Genomic DNA, 22,632 nt, shown 5'->3' with positions numbered 1-22,632 from the left:
GTAACATTTTAATGTAAAATTTAATGTAAAACAGAGTCTCTCTGTTGCCCAGGCTGGAGTGCAGTGGTGTGATCTTGGCTCTCTGCAACCTCTGCTTCTTGGGTTCAAGTGATTCTCCTGCCTCAACCTCTCGAGTAGCTGGGATTACAGGTGCCCACCACCTTGCCCAGACATTTTTTGTATTTTTTATTTTTTTTTTTAGTAGAAACAGGGTTTCACCATGTTGGCTAGGCTGATCTCGAACTCTTGACCTCGAGTAATCTGCCCGCCGAGGTATCTCAAAATGCTGGGATTACAGGTCTGAGCTACTGTGCCTGGCCTAAAATCTGTAACATTTTAAAATAAGAGACATATCTTTGCTTTTTGGAATGGAAGAGAGGAAGGAAAAAATCAGTCAGAGCACAGGAAACTGCACATACTTCCCTATTCTGTAACTACAGATTTATGGTCTATACTGTATCTCACTATTTCAAATACCTACTCCCCAACCTCTGTTTTCCATCCTATTTCTCTCTCCCAGCAATGAAGACTTTCTAAGGAGCTGAGGAATAGAACGAGACATTTGCTCACCTACCTATATTGCTGGAAACATAAGACAATGCCAGGCAGTATTTATTTGCCAATATCAATGTGTTTCAGATAACCTAAATATTAATAAAGTAAATGAATAATGCAATAACATGAGGATAAAACAAAGCTGCTATGACTAATAAAACTCTTAAGACTATGAAGTATATTACAGAAGTGTTTCTCTTGTATTAAAAGGATAACACAGAAGATATAGTTGTACAGCTAATTTATTCAAAATCATCTCTAACCAAAGTACTTAAAAGAGACAATATACCTGATACGTTGGCACTGAAGTATAGGGGATGACCACTCCTTGAATTTGATTTCCAATGCTGTTGGGTTGGCCACTGACTAGGCTTTGACTCTGGGGTTGCTGAACTCCAACTATTCCTTGGTAGTTTTGCTGCTGGTTGGGTATAACTTGATAACCTGTAATGGCACAATGAATTAATTCCTGCTCTAAATTCATTTCATCTAATAAGATTTAAACAAAATTTAAGCAAGTACTTTTATGTTCTAAAATAACAAAATTTTGATTAAATGGCAAATCCCTAAAACCATCTATTATGAAATAACACTTATAGCCTACGTTACCTACATTCCCTCACTAAAATATATTGAAATAAAATCTGCCTACAAAGATTTCTTCTACAGCTGTGAAAATTTATAGGGTTATATACTCAGATAACACAGAACAATTACTATTCAGGAAATATTACAATCTTTTATGATGACTAGTTTCTCAGGACCAGGAGTTGCTATTTAACATGGGCCCAGAGTAAATGATAAATTATGCAGGGCCCCTTGTTAAAAAAAAAAAAAAAACTGTTAAGAATTTCAAATTGGTAACAGCAGAACATTAACACAAGCATGGGGCTCTGTGCATCTGCAGAGGTTCCATTCCCATAAAACGGTCTCTGCTGGGGATTAAAAAAAAAGAGTAGGGGAGATAACCAGTTTTGAATGTGTTGAAGACACAGGCGAATGGAGTTATACAGTAATTTTTTAGATTATTTATTCATTGTATGATTAAGGTCACTTGACAGATCATTAAACAAATCAAGTAATCTTGGTCACAAAGCAAATACCTAAACTGACTGGTGGTAATTTAAGTGGTACGTTAACAGCATACATTTATCAAGTAAACTTATTCACTTAAATAAGAATCTGCAATGATAAGCTCTAAGTAGTGAATATGAATTGTATTTTGTCTCCTGATCCTAAGAGGATTCTTTCAGGTATATTAATTAGCTAAAGACTCCTGTAAATTACTAGATGCTACCCAAAGTTTTTTTTGTGTGTGTGTTTTAAGGAACTAGGTAAAAATAATCATCTAGCTTCAGAGTACTGAAAAGTTTTTACAAAGATGAACTGAATTAGAGCACCACATATAAAGACTTTAACAGCTAAAGGGCAATGAAATTGTTTCCCTGATAACACCATAAATGTATTTTGTTATCAGTTTTCATTTACATCCTCACTAATTCCTAAAGCAATGGAAAAGGCAATTTCAAGTACTGATTATAAACAACAGCATCACCAAAGCTGTCTGGCAGCCTTAGTAATTCTGCTTAAGGACCAAATAATTGAATAAAATTGAGCATCCATCTTCTCCAAAAATGTAACTACAAAGTGCATCTAGTAATAAAGCGACACATTAAAAATAACAAAGTGAAAATCCTGGCCAGGTGTGGTGGCTCATGCCTATAATCCCAGCACTTTGGGAGGTGGATGGATTGGGTGGATGGAGGTGGGTAAGCTCAGGAGTTTGAGACAAGCCTGGGCAACATGGCCAAATCTTGTCGCCACAAAAAAATACAAGATAGTGCCACTGCACTCCAGCCTAAGCAATAGCGTGAGACCCTGTCCCAAAAAACAAACACAACCAAACCAACCAAAAACAGAAAAAAGCCAAAACCAAAGTAAAAATTGTTATAGTGAATCCCTTAACAGTGAAGGGTTTTTGTAAAAATGATGTTACTTCTATGGCAACAGTACTTTATGGTCGTGTTTCCAATGACTTCCTTCTCACCAATGTAACTTTGTACCAAAGGAAAAAAAATGTGTATTCTAGTCCTTATCTGTAATAAACTAATTGATAATATGCTGTTTGCTAAACCTTTATTCCTTGTGAATTTCCTATACTACTTAAACTTAGGCAGGTAAAGGCAGAGAACAGAATAAACTTCTTCCTTTTTAATCTAAAAATGAACATTTTACACTATTTTCAGTTCATCAAATGACAAGTATTTCAAATTTATACCCCAAATTCCAAACACCATTAAAACATACAACAACAAATTTCCACCCTCAGGAAAATAAAAGACAGGAATGGAAAAGAAATGTGAACATGACGCCTTTTTTGTGTTGGAAATGCCACCTCAACACATGCATACATCTATTGCAGCATCAGAATTTGGGTTCTGTATAGACTGGGATAATAACTTCTTATAACAGACTTGGCAGAATTACAGTCTACTAAAATGAAAACAAACTATACATCGGGCGGAATTCACTGTAATATGACTTAAAATAATTTGACTTAAAGCAGTCATATCCCCCTAAGAAACTAAAAATGTTATGCATATTACTTCTGTAGTCTATTCAAGAAATATTCAAGGTTATAAGTTGCCTTGAAAGAAAACTTTAAAAAACAAAGCCAATTTATGTGCAAATGTGGTTCTGATTTTTTTTTTTTTTTTTGAGACAGAGTCTTGCTCTGTTGCCCAGGCTGGAGTGCAGCAGTACGACCTGGGCTCACTGCAGCCTCTGCCTCCTGGGTTCAAGTGATTCTCCTGTCTCAGTCTCCTGAGTAGCTGGGATTACAGACGTGTGCTGCCACACCGGGGTAATTTTTGTCTTTTTACTGGAGATGGGGTTTTACCACATTGGCCAGGCTTGTCTCTAACTCCTGACCTCGGGTGATCCACCTGCCTCGGCCTTATTTTTTTCTACTTACCTAAATTTAAGAATTTTTTGAGATTTGTCTTGGAGGTCTCCTGCCTAAAATTCTCTATTATGATAAAAAGGTCTGAGACAGAAGGCTTTCAATAAATACCTATAGAAACAATGTCATGGTGAATTAATGTGGGGTCAGTTGGGCACTACAACATGGAATTTGTTTTTTTGTTTTGTTTTAGAGATGGGGTCTCACTCTGTTGTCCAGGCTGGAGTGCAGTGGCATGTTCATAGCCCACTGTACCCTCGAGCTCCTGGGCTCAAGGGATCCTCCCTGCCTCAGCCTCCTGAGTAGCTAGGACTACAGGTGCGTACCACCACGCCTGGCTACATCATGAAAACTGCATCAGTAAATTTCCAATGACATCTTGTGTTTTCTTTTGATTTCAGATGTAGTCTCACTCTTATCACCCAGGCTGGAGTAGAGTGGTACAATCTTGACTCACTGCAATCACCACCTACTGGGTTCAAGTGATTCTCTTGCCTCAGGCCTCCCCAGTAGCTGGGAATGCAGGTGTGCACCACCATACCCAGCTAATTTTTGTAGTTTTAGTAGAGACAGGGTTTCACCATGTTGGCCAGGCTGGTCTTAAGCTCCTGACTTCAGGTGATCTGCCCGTCTCAGCCTCCCAAAGTGCTGGGATTATAGGCGTGAGCAACCATGCTTGGCCACCTTATTCTTTAATGGAGTCTAATCTCCATTAATATCCATGCTTACTAATTGCCACACACACATACACACACAGTCTTTTACAAATGCCACACACATTTTGAAAATCTGACAACATGAAATACAAAACAGTTGATCTCAGCATCTGGTCATTTGTTACAAAGGGTAGTAAAAAGGACACCATCTGGGTTAGTAAAAGATAGATGTGACATGGTCCCTATCTTTGAAATTAGGCATTTTTAGCCACCATACTATATGAGGATAGCAGTATAAAGAGTCTTATGAAAATAAGAGGAAGAAATTAGTCCTGACTGATATTTATGGAAGTAGTAACATTTGAGCTTGGACTTAAAGGAAAAGCTCATTCCAGCAAAAATAAAAGGTTTGGAAAAAGTAACAGTTAATATGTTTGAGGAACGGGGAATAGTCAGGAATGAATGAACATGGTATGTGAAGTGATAAGTGAAAGATGAAGGAAGAACAGAATACTGGTGAAGAAGCAAAGGTTTTACACATAGAAGATTGATGAGAACAACCAGGAAATTCTAGATTTTAAAGATTGTGAAAGAAGAAAAAACACTAACATCAGTACTTCATTCAGAAGTAGCATAAATAAGCCAGGATTGAAACTTTTAACACAGTGGAGCTATTAAAAATAATAATGCCAAGAACTTGAAAAAATAGCCTTCCCTAAGAATCTATCTTATTAATCCCCCTTCATGATTTTGTCCATTCCCTTATACCACATCTCATAAAACTCAATAGGTAACATAAACATTTTCTGGTTAGTCATTATCTCATGGTTTCTATATGTCTTTTTTTTTTTTTTTTTGAGACAGAGTCTCACTCTGTTGGCCAGGTTGGAGTGCAGTGGTGTGACTTTGGCTCACCACAACCTCTGCCTCCCGGGTTCAAGAGGTTCTCATGCCTCAGCTTGCCAAATAGCTGGGATTATAGGCATGTGCCACCATGCCTGGCTAATTTTTGTACTTTTAGTAAAGATGGGGTTTCACCATGTTGGCCAGGCTGGTCTTGAACTCCTGACTTCAGGTGATCTGCCTGCCTTGGCCTCCCAAAATGCTTGGAGTATAGGCGTAAGCCACAGCACTTGGCCTGAATTTGAATTTTAACAAACATTGGGCCAGTGCAGTGGCTCACACCTGTAATCCCAGCTCTTTGGGAGGGTAAGGTGGGTAGATCATCTGAGGTCAAAAAGTTTCAGACCAGCTTGTCCAACATAGTGAAATCCTGTATCTACTACAAATAGAAAATTAGCCAGGTGTGGCGGCGCATGCCTGTAATCCCAGCTACTTGGGAGGCAGAGGCAGGAGAATCACTTGAACCTGGGGGACAGAGGTTGCAGTGAGCCAGGATCGCGCCATTCCACTCCAGCAACAAGAGCAAAACTCCATCTCAGAAAATAAAAATAAATAAATAAATTTTAAGGTAACATTGGTTTATAAGATTAAACACCTTTAACCACCTTTTCATTAAAGTAACACTCGCACGAATACAAGTCACATCAGACTGGAATTTGTGGATCACTCATTAAGTCTCGCCTAGAAAACTGTACAGCAGCTAAAACACAGATTTCATATAATAAACCTCAAGGTACTTAGGAAGAACTTGGAAGAATACAAAACCGTTTAAATTTTTATCTAGTATGTAAAGCTTGTAATGAAGGTATTATTTGAATATTTTTTAAATTTATTTACTTATTATTATTTTTTGACACAGAGTCTTACTCTATAGCCCAAGATGGAATACAGTGGCTCACTGCAGCCTCCGCCTCCTCGGTCAGGCGATTCTCCTGTCTCAGCCTCCAGAGTAATGGAATTACAGGTATGCGCCACCTTGCCCAGCTAATTTTTGTATTTTTAGTAGAGATGGGGTTTCACCATGTTGTCCAGGTTGGTCTTGAACTACTGAGCTCAAAGTGATCTGCCCTCATTGGCCTCCCAAAATGCTGGGATTACAGGGGTGAGCCACTGCATCCAGCCTCAATATTTTTAAAAATGTAGACTTCACATCTTTTATAAAAAACCTTATAGATCATAAAAGATTTTTATAGTAGAAAATTTGGAAAAAAATACAAAAAGAGAAAAAGTCTATATGGGAAAATAATCACTTATAGATACTCCTCATGTACATTTTTATATGTGGCTAGCCTAATTTTCTATGCAGAGAACAACATATATATTCATTTTCATTATTTATAAAAATTGGGTTGTATGACACATAATTATTTCAAAACCTTTTTTCATATAATGCTTCCATTACTTTTTTAAGGAACAAATGTTGAAGTAGAAAAAGTATTATATTGTTCAAATAAGCAGAACCTGGCCTTGTTTCATTTCCTGACAATTTTGATTAATGAAGACTTTACTGTAGCTTAACATACCTACGTCTCAAGATAAACTTAATTATAGGAGAACAGATAATTACTGTAAACAGTATCAATCAACAAGGACACTTTTTGTTCATTTGAACTAAAGACTTATTGGTGAATATAAGCATTGTTATTCAAAATAGGAATCAGAGTGAAAATTTTTGAGTAGACAGTCCAGATGGTAGCCATATGAACTTGGGGGCTTTAAAAAAGACCAGGTGCAAATAAGTTGATATGATTAGCCCATAATGTCCTCTCTGTGGGAGGGACAGTCCTTCCCTTATTTTCCCCACTACTCCCAAGATTCGTGGTTTACTATTTATGTATTTCCAAGTTGTACTTCCTTGCCTTACTATATTTAGATTATATTCATAAATTGTATTAAACAATCAGGAAGGGCCACTGCACTCCAGCCTAAGCAACACAGTGAGACGCCATCTCTAAAAATATTAAAACATAACCAAACAAAAGACAATTGGGAAGGAGAAGAGCTGGCTCAAATGGTGACACCATTTCAGGTTCCACATCTCACAGTTCTGTCTTCTGTCTCTCAGTCTGAGTATTTCCATGTGAATCTCCAATGTTCCTCTTTGGGCTTTAGTTTTGCTGTTTTGCCTCAGAGGCTGCTTTAGCTCAAAAAGTCTGTTGCCACATTCCAGATGAGTCTATAGAAGATTAGTCTAGCAGAGTTTTCATAGATATTGGCTGTCTTCTCCACAAAGTCAGGCTGCTTTGTCAAGAAGTCAGACTGCTTTGTCAAGAAGTCAGACTTTACCCAGTAGGGCAATACTAGCTTTAACCTGCATATGTTTTGTTTGAGGAGAGCTGCTATGTTTTATGGGTGAAGTCTTGAAGTTCTGTGAAGCCATGGCTTTTTTCCATCCACTGAGTAGCATTTCATTCATATTTACATCCAAGGCAGAAAAACCCACCAGGTTTAAACTTACACTGGGTAGAAAGCCATTAGGGTCTGAGGAACTTTTCTAAACTATCACAACTAAAATTGTCATTTAACATTTGATGCTCAGTATGACTGGTACCCCAGGAGGGAAATTCTACTGGCATTAGGACAGGTATATGAATGGCTTTTCCAGAAGTCATGATGAAATGTTTTATCACTCATTCTAATAATTACAACAAACATATAACACAATAACTGGCTAAAGAGTATATAATTTTGAATTATATTCTCTAAAGAGCAGGACATTAAAGATTACAAAAGATTATTGAACTTTTTCTAAAGAAAAAGAAAACTGGGGACTATGTTGGTTAAAATTACTATAATCACAAGCAAAACTAGAAATACTCAGCTGGAAAGCACTAAAAACAAACAAAAAGCCCCACCCTATCATTCTCCTAATCCAATCAAAGAAAATAATCTTACTGTTGCCTATGTAAGACAAAATCATTAATAAAATAATTAACATAAAATAAAGGATCATTTAATTACAGGTATCACTCACATTATGTACATTGCTTAATAAAATTTACATCTTGAACTGTTCAAGTTGCTCATGAATTCCTTTGAACTTTTGTTTAAACAAAGAAATTTCAGACTGCTGGGCATGAACCGTTAGAGTGGCACCTAGAGAGGTGGCATTGTGGTTTAGGTTCCTTGTCTAATTATTCAGACAAAGCAAGAGGGGGTACAGAGTTCTGATAGTGTCAAAAGTACAGTTTGAAGACTGCCAAGTATAAGAAATCTGGAAAAGAGGGAGAAGGTTGAAGATTAGGAAGGAGAAGTAGATTGCTAGAGAATGAAAGTACCAACAGGTATAAAAAATGCTACAAGAAGAGTATTTCCAGTATCCTGACACCAACTTGGCTAACACATAAATTATTCTTTCTTCATTAAAAAGTATATTTCAGTACATTCGAATTAAAGAAAATTCTTCCTGTGATACACCTGAATTTAACCTGGAAAGTAGAGGAAAATCTTTTATAGGTATTTGTGTCAATATTGTGGGAAAGCCTCTATTTTGTAGAGTAAGAAATGCCAATAGTAGATGATACCAAACAACAGAGTAAATATTCAGATCTCAACATAGACTTTTTTTTTCCATTCTGCTTTGTTAAAGGACTGCACTGTTGCAATATTATCCCATTTCTTCCAGCACTTTCAGAGGAAAGCACAATCAATTCTGCAAGCTGAGAGAACTAGGACAATATAAATTGATGGTTCAGGCACTTCCCTGGAGGGCTCCAAAGAATATTCTATTTTTAACTCTCTTTCACTTTAATGGAGAAGAGAGCAGGAAGGAAAAGCAGTGCTCAGCACAAAAGTACTAAACAGGCATTAACAGGCTAGTTTTATTTTATATACCTGATCTGAACTAACATTTGTTCTAAAGGAAGGCATTCTTAATAACACAGAAAAAAAATTAAAGAACTGCTTAAAATACCCATGAATCCAAGGTTACTTCACTTAATAGTACCTATTAATTTTTTTTCAAGACTGTGCTTGTATAATAGAAGTGCTGTGAAGGTAATTTTTTTTTTTTTTTTTAAAGATGAGCCAAAATTTTACTAAAGCTAAATTTATTTCTAACTAGGCATCTGCAAAACCAATTGTTAAAACCTCAAGCTTATAACTTGGTCTTCTGTCTGTGGCACTATTTCAGTAGGTAGGCAAGTTAAGCTAGCCCTATGGGTATTTTGAAGGAGATGCAGGTGCTATTGCTATCACACTTCATTATCCCTTCTCATCTATTATCCTCTCTTTTCTCACTCCTGTGCCTGAAATAAACATACACATAAACAAAAACCAATTCTAATGAACCAGCCACACAGAGATTACAGCTCACAGCTGTTTAAATAACCATTCCATGGAACAGTCTACACAACTCAAGGAAATCTGTGGGTACTTACCAGATATATTTGGCTCCAGATTTCAGTGGCGGCAGGTTAATGGAGAAGGGAAAAGGGAAATACGTGGATTTGTAGGTATTATACAATGTCTGAATCTGTGCTGAATCACACAATACATACTAAGAAATACTCACAGAACCAATGAAAAAACAAGAATAGCCAGGGCCACTATCCAGAAATTTACAAATACAAAATTCCTATTACTTGGATTGAAAGTTGTCAATAAAGAAATTATTGACGTTGTATCTAGAGGCCCTGTTTGACATGGCTAACTCTTCTGGCAATAAGCCCCCTCACCTGCTTACCTAATAGTGCTGTTTTTCCCTTGCTTGCCTTTTACACCCTAGTTATCCTTAAATTTGTGCCTTGAAATTCCGTCAACAATCTGCATGCATTGAAGACTGTTTATCCTAACATATTTCTTACATAGTGTCATTGATCAGGAACCTGCTATAATCTGCGGGTAACAAAGCTTAATCAACTTGGAACCACATGATTCTGAGTTAACTGAAAAACTAAGACTAAAGATAAAATGCATTAATAAATTCTGAAGTTATAAAATGGTTGCAAAATTAAAAGTATAGTTTTACAGAATAATTTTGCTTCACATAGGTGTGCAACAACATCACTGTATGAAAAAAAATTAAATTATATTGTTGGTAAGAGCCGAGCCCAAGTAGCTTCAAATGCATTTAGGTGTATTAGGTCCGTTTGATGTCATGCTTTCATATATAATATCCCTGAAAAGTTGTGTAGCAATAGGGAGAAACATATTTGACTTCTGCTAATGAGTTTGGTAAGCTTAAAACATTAAGCTTGTTAGATAAGCTCAAAACCAAACTGAATTTGCCATCCATTCTACTTTGGAAAATAAATTAGAAACAGCTTTCACAAATTTTTAATAGGTAAATTATATTAAGCTAAAGCTGTCACTTAAATTCAAATCCCTATTTCTGAGTATGATGCATGATTTAAAGGTATTACAATTAATGGAAAATATAAACAAATGTTAACACCTTCATAAAGCATTATTTTTAAAAAAAGCAAAAAAGCAGTGGAAACCTGAGTAAAAAGAAGCCAGGAAGCAGCTGAAAAAGAGACCGGTTCACTGTGAGAAATGTAAACCTCTCAGACAGTGCTACGGCCCCGAATCCAACAGCTCAGGAACAAGGCCAATTATTGCAAAATATTAAATGTATATGGTGAAGCTACAAATTTTTCAAGTCATAACAGCAGCTACATAGGAAAGAGCTAAAGCTTTGTAAACCTAAAGTCTTTGCTATAATTACTACCTGCAGAAAAAGTTTCTTTATAGTATACCAAACTCCTTATATGCAGTATACTTTACAGTATTCAAAGTATACATTTTATGATAAAGGTTTAAAGTAATAAATCTCTATTAGTGCAACTGGTAAGTAATCCGATCTTTTGAAACAGTTGCTTTCATGGACTCCAGTTATTGACAGTTGGTTGCCAAGCTATTACAAACCAATTCTCTAATATTCTATCTTTCTGCACTAGAAATGACTCATATGAGACACAAAGAATCATGGAGTTGTAGAGTACACACAGGCTTCAATAGACATTATAGTAACATTTCCATACTTTGCAAATGAGTCCAACTGAAACTCAGTGCCTTTAAGTGATATGCCTAACACCAGTTAAAAATGACTAAGGGCCATCAGGATTCTGATTTTATTTTGTTGTTCTTTCCCATTACACAATCCATTGTCCAGAAAGTGTTATGTATGTAACCAGGGATGTTTCCTCTGTTTCTGTTGATAGGGGTTTACTCAACCTTGTTTTGAATGAACAGTTCAGTAGTTTTACATTCATAACAAAAGACTAATACATTCATTTCACCAGCAATGATGTTAGTCCTGATTTTAGTTGTGGTCAACTGGCACACATGGATAAACGACCTAGAGCATTTTATCCTTGAGATATTTCCCCAACCTCCTCCCTACCCGCCAAAGGAAAAATAACAAAAGATCCTGTATTTCTACTGCCCATACCCTATCTGGTCTAAAAATATACTGTGCTGTCAGGTTTGTTAATTTAGGGCAAAATTTCTTTAAGTTCAAATATAAACATTTAAACATTATTTGTGCCACAGTGAAAAAAAAATCATTCCAAATCTATTAGTGTTTTCATTATTTGGCTGAATAATTAGTTTCACTCTTGTATGTAATAATAATAAAAAAAATGTTTCTTGACACTTTGTAGGGTAAGCACTGTTTGACAAGATATAAAAATAGATGTAAAAAATTATTTCTCATTTTTAATCAGATTGGGATAGTAGAATATGAGACAGGTAAGAAAATAAAAACCAAGAGGAAACCCAGAAGTATGTTTCCATATAAAAATGTAAACTATCAGATAGCAATTGCTATATATCTGTAAAAAAAAAAACTCAAAAAAAATGAGCTATCTTGCTAATTTCCCAGTACATTTTACTTTTCTACACTAGGGCACAAACAAATATAAATGCACACTTTTCTGTTAAGCTGTTTTTTTTTGAGATGGAGTCTTACTCTGTTCCCCAGGCTAGAGTGCAGTGGTGCAACCTACGCTCACTGGAACCTCTGCCTCCCAGGTTCAAGTGATTTCGCCTGCCTCAGCTTCCTGAGTACCTGGGACTACAGGCGTGTGCCACCATGTCCGCTAACTTTTTTGTATTTTTTTAGTACAGAGTTTCACCATGTTGGCCAGGCTGGTCTCAAACTCCTATCCTCAGGTGACCCACCCAAAGTGTTGGGATTACAGGTATGAGCCACCATGCCTGCCCTTCTGTAAGTTTTGACATAAAAATTAACAATGAGCTAACTACAAAAATGTCTTTAGATTATAACTTTTAAAAAACAGTTCAAATTCCCACTAATTCTATGAAAAAGTTCAATGCAATTACCAATACAATAGTTGGCACTGGCACTGCTGAACTTCTCTTTAAAGGGAAATTTTTATGATACTTATTGGCATAACAAAATTCCTTTTTCTTTCAGATAAGAATGCTTTGAAGATTTATTCCTCTTTTATTCTTCAAATTGAATGAGAGTCAACTAACTTAAGCTGCAAGTTAAGAGGATACTATAAAAATAGCTGAAAAGACAAGTCTCGTTTTAATAAACTGTTATATTATGACTGACTCATAAGAGTCAAACACAATGTCAAACATTTTTCAAAGACATGATTCTCTTTTTTGTGCCTGTAGCACTATCCAGATGCAATCTGATTTACTGTTTGCTCCTTCTCATCGTAACTAGCATCAGAGAAAACCTCACAATTAAAAATATCACCAATGATAAACACATGCTATCTGATACACAGATGTTTTGGCCCCCAATCAGGCATATTTAGTTGTATTCTATTAAGTGTGATTATTATTTTTTTTTTGCAGAGAAGCATTTTTACTAGCACACCAGTCCCAACCTGTGATTGAAAGTGATTTTGTAGACAGTTTGACAATGGGGAAGAAGAAAAATTTTGCCATGTTGAAGAACAAAACTAGTAAGCTAACTCAAATACAGAACAAAGGATTTTTGCTTGCCTTATTAATAGAGTGTACTAATGAATTAAGTTAATTAGTCACATACAAGGGAATTTAAATGAGCAGCATGAAGGTGCATTTCTTTATTATCATGACATCAGCTATAGTCTGTGTTATAATTCTGGGAGAAAAATGTCAAGAAAAAACAGTATGAAAATTCAATTACTTAAGGTCCAGAAAACTTCAGAAAATTGTTTCTGAATAAAACACCAATGTATATAAAGCTAATGAGCAGTGCCACAACCAATGTTAACACGAATACAGAACAACTTTTGATACCTTTTGAAATTAGATCATATACTAGTTTACAATATTTGACATGGGCTGTATTATTAAATTTTAGGTAACTTGCAACTAAAATTCTAACTTGGCTAAAATGACCAATGTTTGTATTCAACATTCTTTGGAAGAACATTTGTCAAACGTACAATACAAAGCTAGTAACATACTAAAAAGGGGAGAACCTGTAAACTAACCACAAGACAACATCTAAGAGTAACAGATTAAGGACCTGGAAGTTATCCCACACGGCTATGCTAAGCATGATCTATATCTAGCAAAGGAAGTTTGGGAGTCACAATGATCACTGAAGACTGCAACAGTAAAGAGAAGTATGGCTACTACTCATCAGATGGGCCAGTGCAGAGATGCATCTCCTAAACTGGTAGCAACCATGAAGAGTTTCACACAGTATCAAGAGCAGTAAACAGCCTCAGTGGAGGTGGAGGTTATGGGTTTCTCAGTGAGTCACACTCACATAGTCTGGGAGCCTCCAATAGTAAAAAACAGTTAAGAAAGCTCTAAAGAAACCAATGATAAAATTCTACTTCAACTCCTAGAGTTATGAAAGGCTGAATAAATACCTTATTAAACATCTGGGACAGAGGTACACATCTAGGTGAGAAGCATATAGAGAAATGAGTTCATTAAAAATCAGTAAGGTAGTTTTATACACTGAGATCACAATTGTTTTCAGTGAATGCTTGAAGAAAATCTGCAAAGTACTAAAACAAAAACAATGCTGAGTTTTAATAAATTTCATTTAAGTGGACTTAGATTGTATTTGGTTTAAAAATACTTTTCACTATCAATCAACAAACTGAAAAGCAAAACAGAAAATATGCTAAGAACATCATTTCTTTTAAAGGCATGCCTACTAAAACATCAAAATATCATCCCTAGGCTAGAGTTCTCAATCCCGGTTAGGTGGTTTTGATCTTTGCTTCTGGTTAGCCATTCGTAAGTCATCTTGCCTTGCCTCTCTTTTGCTGTTACCATAGGTGATTTATCAGGCTGCAAAGAGAGCTTCAATTTCAGTGGCAGTGAGGGATGGCAGCCACTTAACACACTACGTAGGATATTCCCAGTACAGCTCCCAACCCTTTAGCCTATAGACCTGACAGAGTAGTATTTTCCAGAGGATGGTAAGATTTGCTCACTCTTTTAATCTCACTGGTTTGCAAACTCATAGGCATGAACATATTTGAGATTCTGAGAGACTGATTAGGTACTATCTTAAGAGCAATACTGAAATAGAAATAAGATGGAAAAAAGCAACACCTATGGCTCAGAAGTTACGACATAAGAAACACGACTCACCTGTCTGCTGTGCAGGTTGTGGCAGTGGTTGGTTTAGATGTGAATTGTAATGAACAGAAGGGACTGGGCGATACTGAGGTTGACTGGAGTGATAGTGGCCTGGAGCACAATAACAGGCTGGCATCTAGGATCATTAATATTGAGGGAAAAAAATCAGTTTTACTTGGATTACATATGTTTTTCTGTGAGGAACTTCAGAATTTAATGAGTAATAATTCTTTCTAGCACTAATCATGAAAACTGATTTTTCTTAAATTTTTCTTAAACTGAAAAATTAAAAAAACTTCAAATATACAGTATGCATAAAAATATATGTATCACCAATCATATTTAGATTTTAATTTTTTTGCCATATTTGCTTCAGATGTCTCTCTTACAAAACCAAACATCAGCGAATTAGCTAAAGACTCACCCTATTTCCTTTACTCTAACTTCCGTAGAAGGCATTATTCTGTAGTTGGTGATTTTACTATATAGTATATATTTACTATATATCTATTATCCATACATGTATTATTTTATTTATTTTTAATTTTATTTATTTTTGAGGTGGAGTCTCGTTCTGTCGCCCAGAATGGAGTGTAGTGCCACCATCTTGGCTTACTGCAACCTCTGCCTCCTGGGGGTTCAAGTGATTCTCCTGCCTCAGCCTCCCGAGTAGCTGGGATTATAGGTGTATGCCACCATGCCAGGCTAACTTTTGTATTTTCAGTAGAGGTGGGGTTCACCATGTCGGCCAGGCTAGTCTCTAACTCCTGACCTCACGTGATCCACCCACCTCAGCCTCCGAAAGTGCTAGGATTACAGGCATGAGCCACTGCACCTGGCCGAGAATTTTAAAAATCCAAATGTCCAAAATCTGAAATATTCCAAAATCTTTAATTCTCTGAGTACCAACATGATGCCATGTTTGAGTACCAAGCATCATGTCATGTTAGTACTCAAAAAGAAACTCCACACCTGACCTCATGTGACAGGTTACAGTCAAAACTTTATGTCATGCATGAAATTATTTAATATACTGCTTATATTACCTTAAGGCTATGTGTGTAAGATATATATAAAACACAAGTGAGCTTGGTTTTAGACCTTGGGCCCTATCCTGAGATATCCCATTGCATATATGCAAATAATAATAAAAAAAAAATCAGAAACTTCTGGTCCCAGGTTTTTGAAATAAGGGAAATTCAACTACACATAACTTCATGAAATTTATTTTGCAATTCATATTGTTTTTGAGACATCTTTCTTTATTGAAACATATACAGCTAGCTCATTCAATTTAACTGCTGAATAACATTCACTGTATAAACTATTTAACCATTCCCACATTAATACACAATTATACTGGTTCCATTCTTTAATTTTGCTCATATAGACATGTATCAAAAAGTGACATTTTGGTCAACAATAGATTGTATATATAAGGGTGGCCCCCTAAGTTTATAAAGGAGCTGAAAAATTCCTATCACCCAGTGACATCATGGCCCAATGCATCACTACCAGGTTTCTGTAGTCCTACTGTGCTAGCAGTTGTTTAAAAGTATAGCAGACAGTATATAAGACTTGATAATGATAATAAGTGACTATGTTATTGGTTTATGTATTTAATATATTTTCAGTTATTCTTTTAGAATGCAGTCCTTCTGGGCGGGGTGTGGAGGCTCATGCCTGTAATCCCAGCACTTTGGAAAGCTGAGGCAGGAGGATCACTTGAGCCCAGGAGTTCAAGAACAGGCTGGACCACATAGTGAGACCCTATCACTACTGAAAATTAAGAAATTAGCTGGGTGGTGGCGTGACCACCTGTAGTCCCAGCTACTCAGGGGCTGAGGTGGGGGAAATCACTTGAATCCAGGAGGTCACAGCTGCAGTGGTGCAGTGGGCAGTGATTGCTTCACTGCACTCTCTAACCTGAGTGATAGAGGTGAGACCCTATTTAAAAAAAAAAAAAAAAAAGAACGCAGTCCTCTACTTACTAAAAACAAAAAGTTAACTATAAAATGATTCAGGACCAGGTGAAGTGGCTCACACCTGTAATCCTAATTCACGCCCAGCCTGTGTTTTTTTTTTTAAAAGAACATCAAAAGAGTTGATAAATTATCTAGATAAACTAATAAAAAAAAAAGAGAGACAAAAATTACCAATATCAAGACATAAAAAGGGGATACCACTAAGATCCTACATACAGTAAAAGCACAAGGGATATTAAGAACAATTTGACAACAAAAATGTGCAACACAAAATGGACACAAACTATAACATTTAGTCCAAAGAGAAACAGAGAACTGGAATTGTTCTGTATCTACTAAGAAATAAAATTTGTAATTTAAAAACCTTCCCTGCAAAAAATCTCCAGCTACAGAGAATTCATTGGTGAATTCTGGCAAACATGTAAGAAGAAATAACATCAATCCTACACAAACACCTTCAGAAAGTAAAGGAGGAGGGAACAATGTCCAACTCATTTTGAGGCTACTACCACCCAGATATTACAACCAAAAATATTACAAGCAAACTGCAGACCAGTATCTTTCATGAACATAGATGCAAAAATTTTTAACAAATATTAGCCAACTGAATCCCACAATATATAAGAAGAATACTACTTCATAACCAAGTGGAGTCTGTTTCAGAAATTAAAAGCTAGTTAAATATTTAAAAGTTTCACTATGTTACCCAGGCTAGTCTCCAACTCCTGGGCTCAAGCCCAGCCTTGTGAGTCTGCTTCAGCCTCACAAAGTGCTGGGATTATAGTGTGGGCGACTGTGCCCAGCCTTACCATTTTATTTTTCAGTGCATTTACACTTTATTGTGTTTCTCTTAGGCTAGTTTTTTAAAAATCCACACCTCTCAGTCAGGAAGAAAAATGCCTCAAAGCTCACATACTTTACCAACCAACTAGAGCATTTACCTGTCACATGGTTGTTTAGCATGTACTTAGGTGGGGGAAAGATGACTCTATGCTTTGTTTACAGACTCACAAATTATCTTCATGAGAATTTACAAATAAGTTCTTTGAAGTTAAAACTGATCTTAATGAGAGGTTTCCACAAGAATGAAAAGATTAAAAAGCAGTATACCTGTGGTGATGGCTGCTGAATATATCCCTGCTGCTGGAGCACAGGTTGGCTGACAGGATGACCAGAGGCAGAATACCCAGCAGTAGGGACTGGCTGCCCAGGTGGTAGGGGAGGAGGAGGAGGAGGTGGTGGTGGTGGTGGAGGAGGATGTGGTGGAGGGGCTGCTGTCATGATATAACCAGACTGCTGTGGAGACTGAAGAACCACAGTGGACTGGAACATGGCGGCATGAGGGTCAGAACCATCAGCAGATGGCTGGCGAGCAAGACTCATGTGGCTAAACTGAGACCCAAGGTTATCCTGCTAAGAAAGGAGCAAGTCAAAAATTAGTAAGCCCTCTACACACAGGCCAAACTTATCAAAGAAAAATACTTACTATTTTTAAATAAGGTGCAGTAGTACACATTATGAAAATTATATATATCTACCAAATAAATGATGTAATAGAGTGACGCTTCAAGAAAATGACAACTCTATTGCTGAATATTACAATGCTGTCATTATAAATTATTTAAAAAATATATCTAATGGTGATGTACAGCATGCAGAAAACAGTAGGGTGCCACATTTCACATTAAAAAATGAAAAGACATTTATTTAAATGAAGATGAAAGGAACATTAGAATGTAGAAGTGAAATTGGCATGTTCTTATTATACAATTAATATTTTCTGAAAGGACTTCAAAGACCAAGCAATGAGCAAGGTACTAATTAGTATTTGCTTTAAACTATCTCCTTTCTTCCTAGAAGGCAAAATTCAAATTCTATGCATTTTTGTATCCCTAACCATCAAAATTACTTGCAGAAATTAAATACATAAAATCCAACTACACAGTCCTTTCTCTAATCTCTTAAAAATAATTTGGCCATACATTCCATTCTTCCCTTGTGTTGTTTTTCAGTCTGTTCCTGAAGTCATATATTTGACAAATGTAATTCAAATGACAGTTTCCTACGCTTTTGCTAAATGGTGCCCTACCAAGACAAGGGTTATGATTTATGTGCTATCTGACAAACATTTCTCTAACTCAGCAGCATAAGGATCAGCTCTTATTGTTCCAGAACAATATCACTGAAATGATGATATGGGGTTAAAATGCACCCTGTTCCCAAGAAACCACAGACTGGCAACAAAATATACCACATTTTGATAAGAGGTCAACAATGAAAAAAATGACTTACAACACTATGGCAATTGAGTCATTAGATCAAAGTTGACACGTCTGCAGTTTCTAGATCTGCTGGATTTTGCAAAGTAAATTAAGGCTATGGAGAAGATAAAGGACTGAAAGGAGAAGCCTGATTTAATGATTGGAATATATGGTTTCTCTCTTCCCAAACTGTCACTCTGACATACTCTGGCACTATCAACCTAATTCAGGGAATGGTTTCAAAAGGAAAAAACATACCTATGGACTGTAATTTCAACATTATATGATCAAATATTGTTAACACAAGTACCATAACTGTAACACCACTCTCAGAGTCACCTTGGATAAAAGTCATTTTCTTATTGCAATAAAAATTGGGGCATATTTTGGATTAAAGAAAGTATCATTACAATCAAATATTAAATATCTAGAAATCTTCTTAGAAAATATACTTAAATGTCTTCTGTAGCTGTAAGCTACAAATCACCCTAAGAACTGGTACTGACTACTGGACCTACAGTAGCATTGGGGAGAAAATAGAATGTCTAAACCCAGACGAAAGCTGCCACCCCAGGACAGCACAGATCCTGCACTGACCTCAATGAGAAAGTTGCTGAAACATCTTAGGACTAGAATAATCAATCTGAAAATTCTTTCATTATGAAAAAGTAGAAAAACGTTAAGCAATTACCATAATAAGTCACTATAACCAATATTTTATGGCACCAAATAAATTATTTCTAGTATGAACCAGAAATACTTTTTTTGGATACGTATGTATACCTGACTCAAAAAAATCACAAGAGATCCTATTACATTAATGACATTCTTGCACATTCATCACACATCCACCCACGGAAACAATGCAGGAGGTGAATAGAGATATAGTACCACGGAGTATTGCTGGGTGGGTGAGACTGGCAGGAGCGGGGATGGGTAAGGGACTGTAGAGTACTGAACAGGCTGTGAAGAGGACTGCAGAGGACGAACAGGCTAAGGAATAACAGGTTGGCAAACAATGTTAATGTCAGAATAAAATGTTAGAAGAATTGCATAAAATGGAAATTTACACTTTTTGGCAATAGCTTTAACTACATTTATAAAGTCATTTAAAATACAACAACATAGAAAACAACAAAAACAATACAAAGTGAAGAAACTATAATATATTAAAACTTTCAAAAACATATGTACACCTTATTACATAATTAGGAGGATAATGTTTTGCAATAAAAATATTTCTTTACTATAGATTAATGGGAACAGGTGATTTAGGCATTTTAAATCCTATTATTTAATCAAGACCTCTGGGTTAAGTCTGTAAAAGCAAAACTACTTCTCATTATTTCTTGGTTTTATGAAAGGGCTGCCCTATTTAGTGGTATAACACTAAATTAAAAAAAAAACTTTATTCTTAGTATCAGACAGTAATAACTTACACAATAACTGTTCCAATTACCTTACTGATAAGGCATAATTAAGCAGTGTTTTGGGACCAAAGCCTTTAACTTTTAACAATTTTATAAGAAAAATTCACTGGATAAAAAAATATAGTGGGAACCATTAAAAATAAAAGCCTAAGGCACAATGCACATATACATACAGACATGCGTACACACACACACAAACACATCTCTTTAACATAAGGAAGACAAACACTTTCTTTGTAACTAAACACATTTCTATTAAGATAGTACATGTTAGGAGCTGAGAAACCAGTTACCTGAAATCTCTGGTCATTAATTAAACACTCTTGAGTTTCAGGAAAAAACACTTTTATGTTTCCCACGGGTACTCAAAAACAGGTGTTTTTTTTGTTTGTTTGTTTTTATTTTTGAAGTTGTAATCTCTTTTCAATTTTGGGAATACAGTTAGTCGGTCATCCACAAACTAAAACTGGCATCTGATTTAATTTTCTTACATATATATTTTTTATTACAAAAAAGGTAATATACATATTGGCTTAAAGACTATAGCAATCCACTTTATAGATGGCAATCAGACTACGGTAAATTAAAAGACTTGTAGACAGCCACATAAACAAGTAGATGAGAAATGCAGGGAATCTTATTTGATAAAAACTCTTAGTTGAAATGTATATTCATGCATCTCCCTCTGAATAATATCTCTGAAAAGAATAAAAATGTTAAACTAATGGAATTAAGATTGTTCAGGGAATAATTTAAATAGAGAACTTCTATGTCAACTAAGATAGACATTGTTTGTCTATGACATCATAAATAGATAATGATTTGAGTTACACTTTTACCACAAAATCAACACAATGGTTTCTAAAAAGCAATGGCTTAGACTAGCTTAAAATAAAGCAAAATAAGCCGGGTGCAGTGGCTCATGCCTGTAATCCTAGCACTTTGGGAGGCCAAGGTGGGTGGATCACCTGCAAGACCAGCCTGGTCATCATGGTGAAACCCCATCTTTAAAAAAAAAAAAAAAAAAAAAAAAAGAAATATGTGAAAATAAAGCAAAATAATCTATAATAAAAGCAGTAAAAAAATCTTTCAGAAAAAGCGGAAAGATCGACAGCCTCTGGTCCCTCACAAAGCCCATGGCTACAAATAAGTGAGCTTCCCAATGAATTACAGCACATATTATACTACATGAGGTGTAATGGCTTTAGAACTTTCAAGAACAGGCTACTTGATGTGTTACTAAGTTAGATAACCATTAAGACATAATTTTCAGATGACTTGACCTCCTATGTCAGTGTCAGATGAAAAAAAACTTTTAGTCAGCTGGGTGATTAAAGAAAGTATTGTGAACACCAGTGGTATGAATTAATGTTTGAGTTTCAGAGAGTAATGAAAAAACTGTGAGCTAGAAGATTGACTGATCAAAGTAAAATTCTGACACCATTTAGAGAAAAAGCCTTAGCACTTCCTTTTCCTACTTGAAGTGCGATTGGCTTCAAAACAACATTCACCTAAAGTTACTGGTTTTATCTTATGTCCAAGAAAAGTAGCCCTTCTGAAGGCTTTGGAAATCACAGCATTATTTTGTTTGGTTATTTAAAATATCATTGATAAATTATTTTAGATTATACAAAATATATTTATTGAGAATGATTTGTTCTTGAGTCTCTGTTTCTGGATCTGATGAGGAATTACCTGAAACACTTGGAGTAATGCTAGAAAAATGTTATGAAATTTGATGAATACCCCAATAATTCAAATTATAGCTCATTAAAGCCTCTGTTTTTAAACTAGGTGGACTACATCTTCATTTAGAGCTATCTCTTATAACTAAATCAAAGTTCTAAGAGACAACAATCTGAAGTATATAATCACAGATAAATCCTAGATTTTTAAAAGTTGCCAGATTAACATTATTCCCACTGAAATTTAAATAAAAATGAAACCAAATGAAAATCAGTGCTTTAAAGCTCCTGGTGAAATACATGGTACTGCAAAGACAACTACACGACAGCATAATAAAGAGGAAACTCTTTGGGACCAAGACTAAAGCCACGACAGAGAAAGCCAGGGAAGTTTTATGTAAGCTTAGTGTATGTAAACAAATGGGTTTAGGAAGGGAATATGGGAGTCTGTGGAAATAGTTTTAGGCAATCCATTCTACATACATGAACTGATTTGTATTGTCTTAGAAGTTTATCTAAAACCTATAAGTTCTTCTTTTAAAAAAAAAACTGCCTTGCCTAGTATTAGGAGTCTTAATTGCCAGAAGTACAATTATTTTAATGACTTTCACAACATTAAATAATGTAATTAAATTCATGTTCTTCAAATCTGCAATATCATTTGTGAGCAAAATTAATAAAA

At 35.7% G+C, this 22,632-nt stretch overlaps 1 protein-coding gene across 24 annotated transcripts in view; it reads right to left on the bottom strand.

Annotated features, from left to right (window-relative positions):
- R3HDM1 (R3H domain containing 1) overlaps window positions 1-22,632 on the bottom strand; it is a 187,056-nt gene that overhangs the window by 49,097 nt on the left and 115,327 nt on the right. For 10 of the 24 annotated variants that reach the window (XM_032250691.1, XM_032250704.1, XM_032250709.1 and 7 more), the window contains 4 exons: window positions 19,727-19,828; window positions 17,685-17,987; window positions 14,602-14,725; window positions 845-999 (listed from right to left, as the gene is read on the bottom strand). In XM_032250691.1, coding sequence (XP_032106582.1) covers window positions 845-999; window positions 14,602-14,725; window positions 17,685-17,987; window positions 19,727-19,828 — 684 coding nt within the window. The remainder of the gene's footprint in view (window positions 1-844; window positions 1,000-14,601; window positions 14,726-17,684; window positions 17,988-19,726; window positions 19,829-22,632) is intronic. The other 14 variants (XM_032250700.1, XM_032250713.1, XM_032250697.1 and 11 more) reach the window with 3 other exon arrangements.

Source organism: Sapajus apella, unplaced genomic scaffold (genome assembly GCF_009761245.1).
Source record: "Sapajus apella isolate SASKATOON/1434 unplaced genomic scaffold, GSC_monkey_1.0 scaffold72, whole genome shotgun sequence".
Lineage (NCBI taxonomy): Eukaryota > Metazoa > Chordata > Mammalia > Primates > Cebidae > Sapajus > Sapajus apella.
The sequence above is the reverse complement of the archived record's forward strand: the minus strand, read 5'-3'. Positions and strand labels throughout refer to the sequence as shown.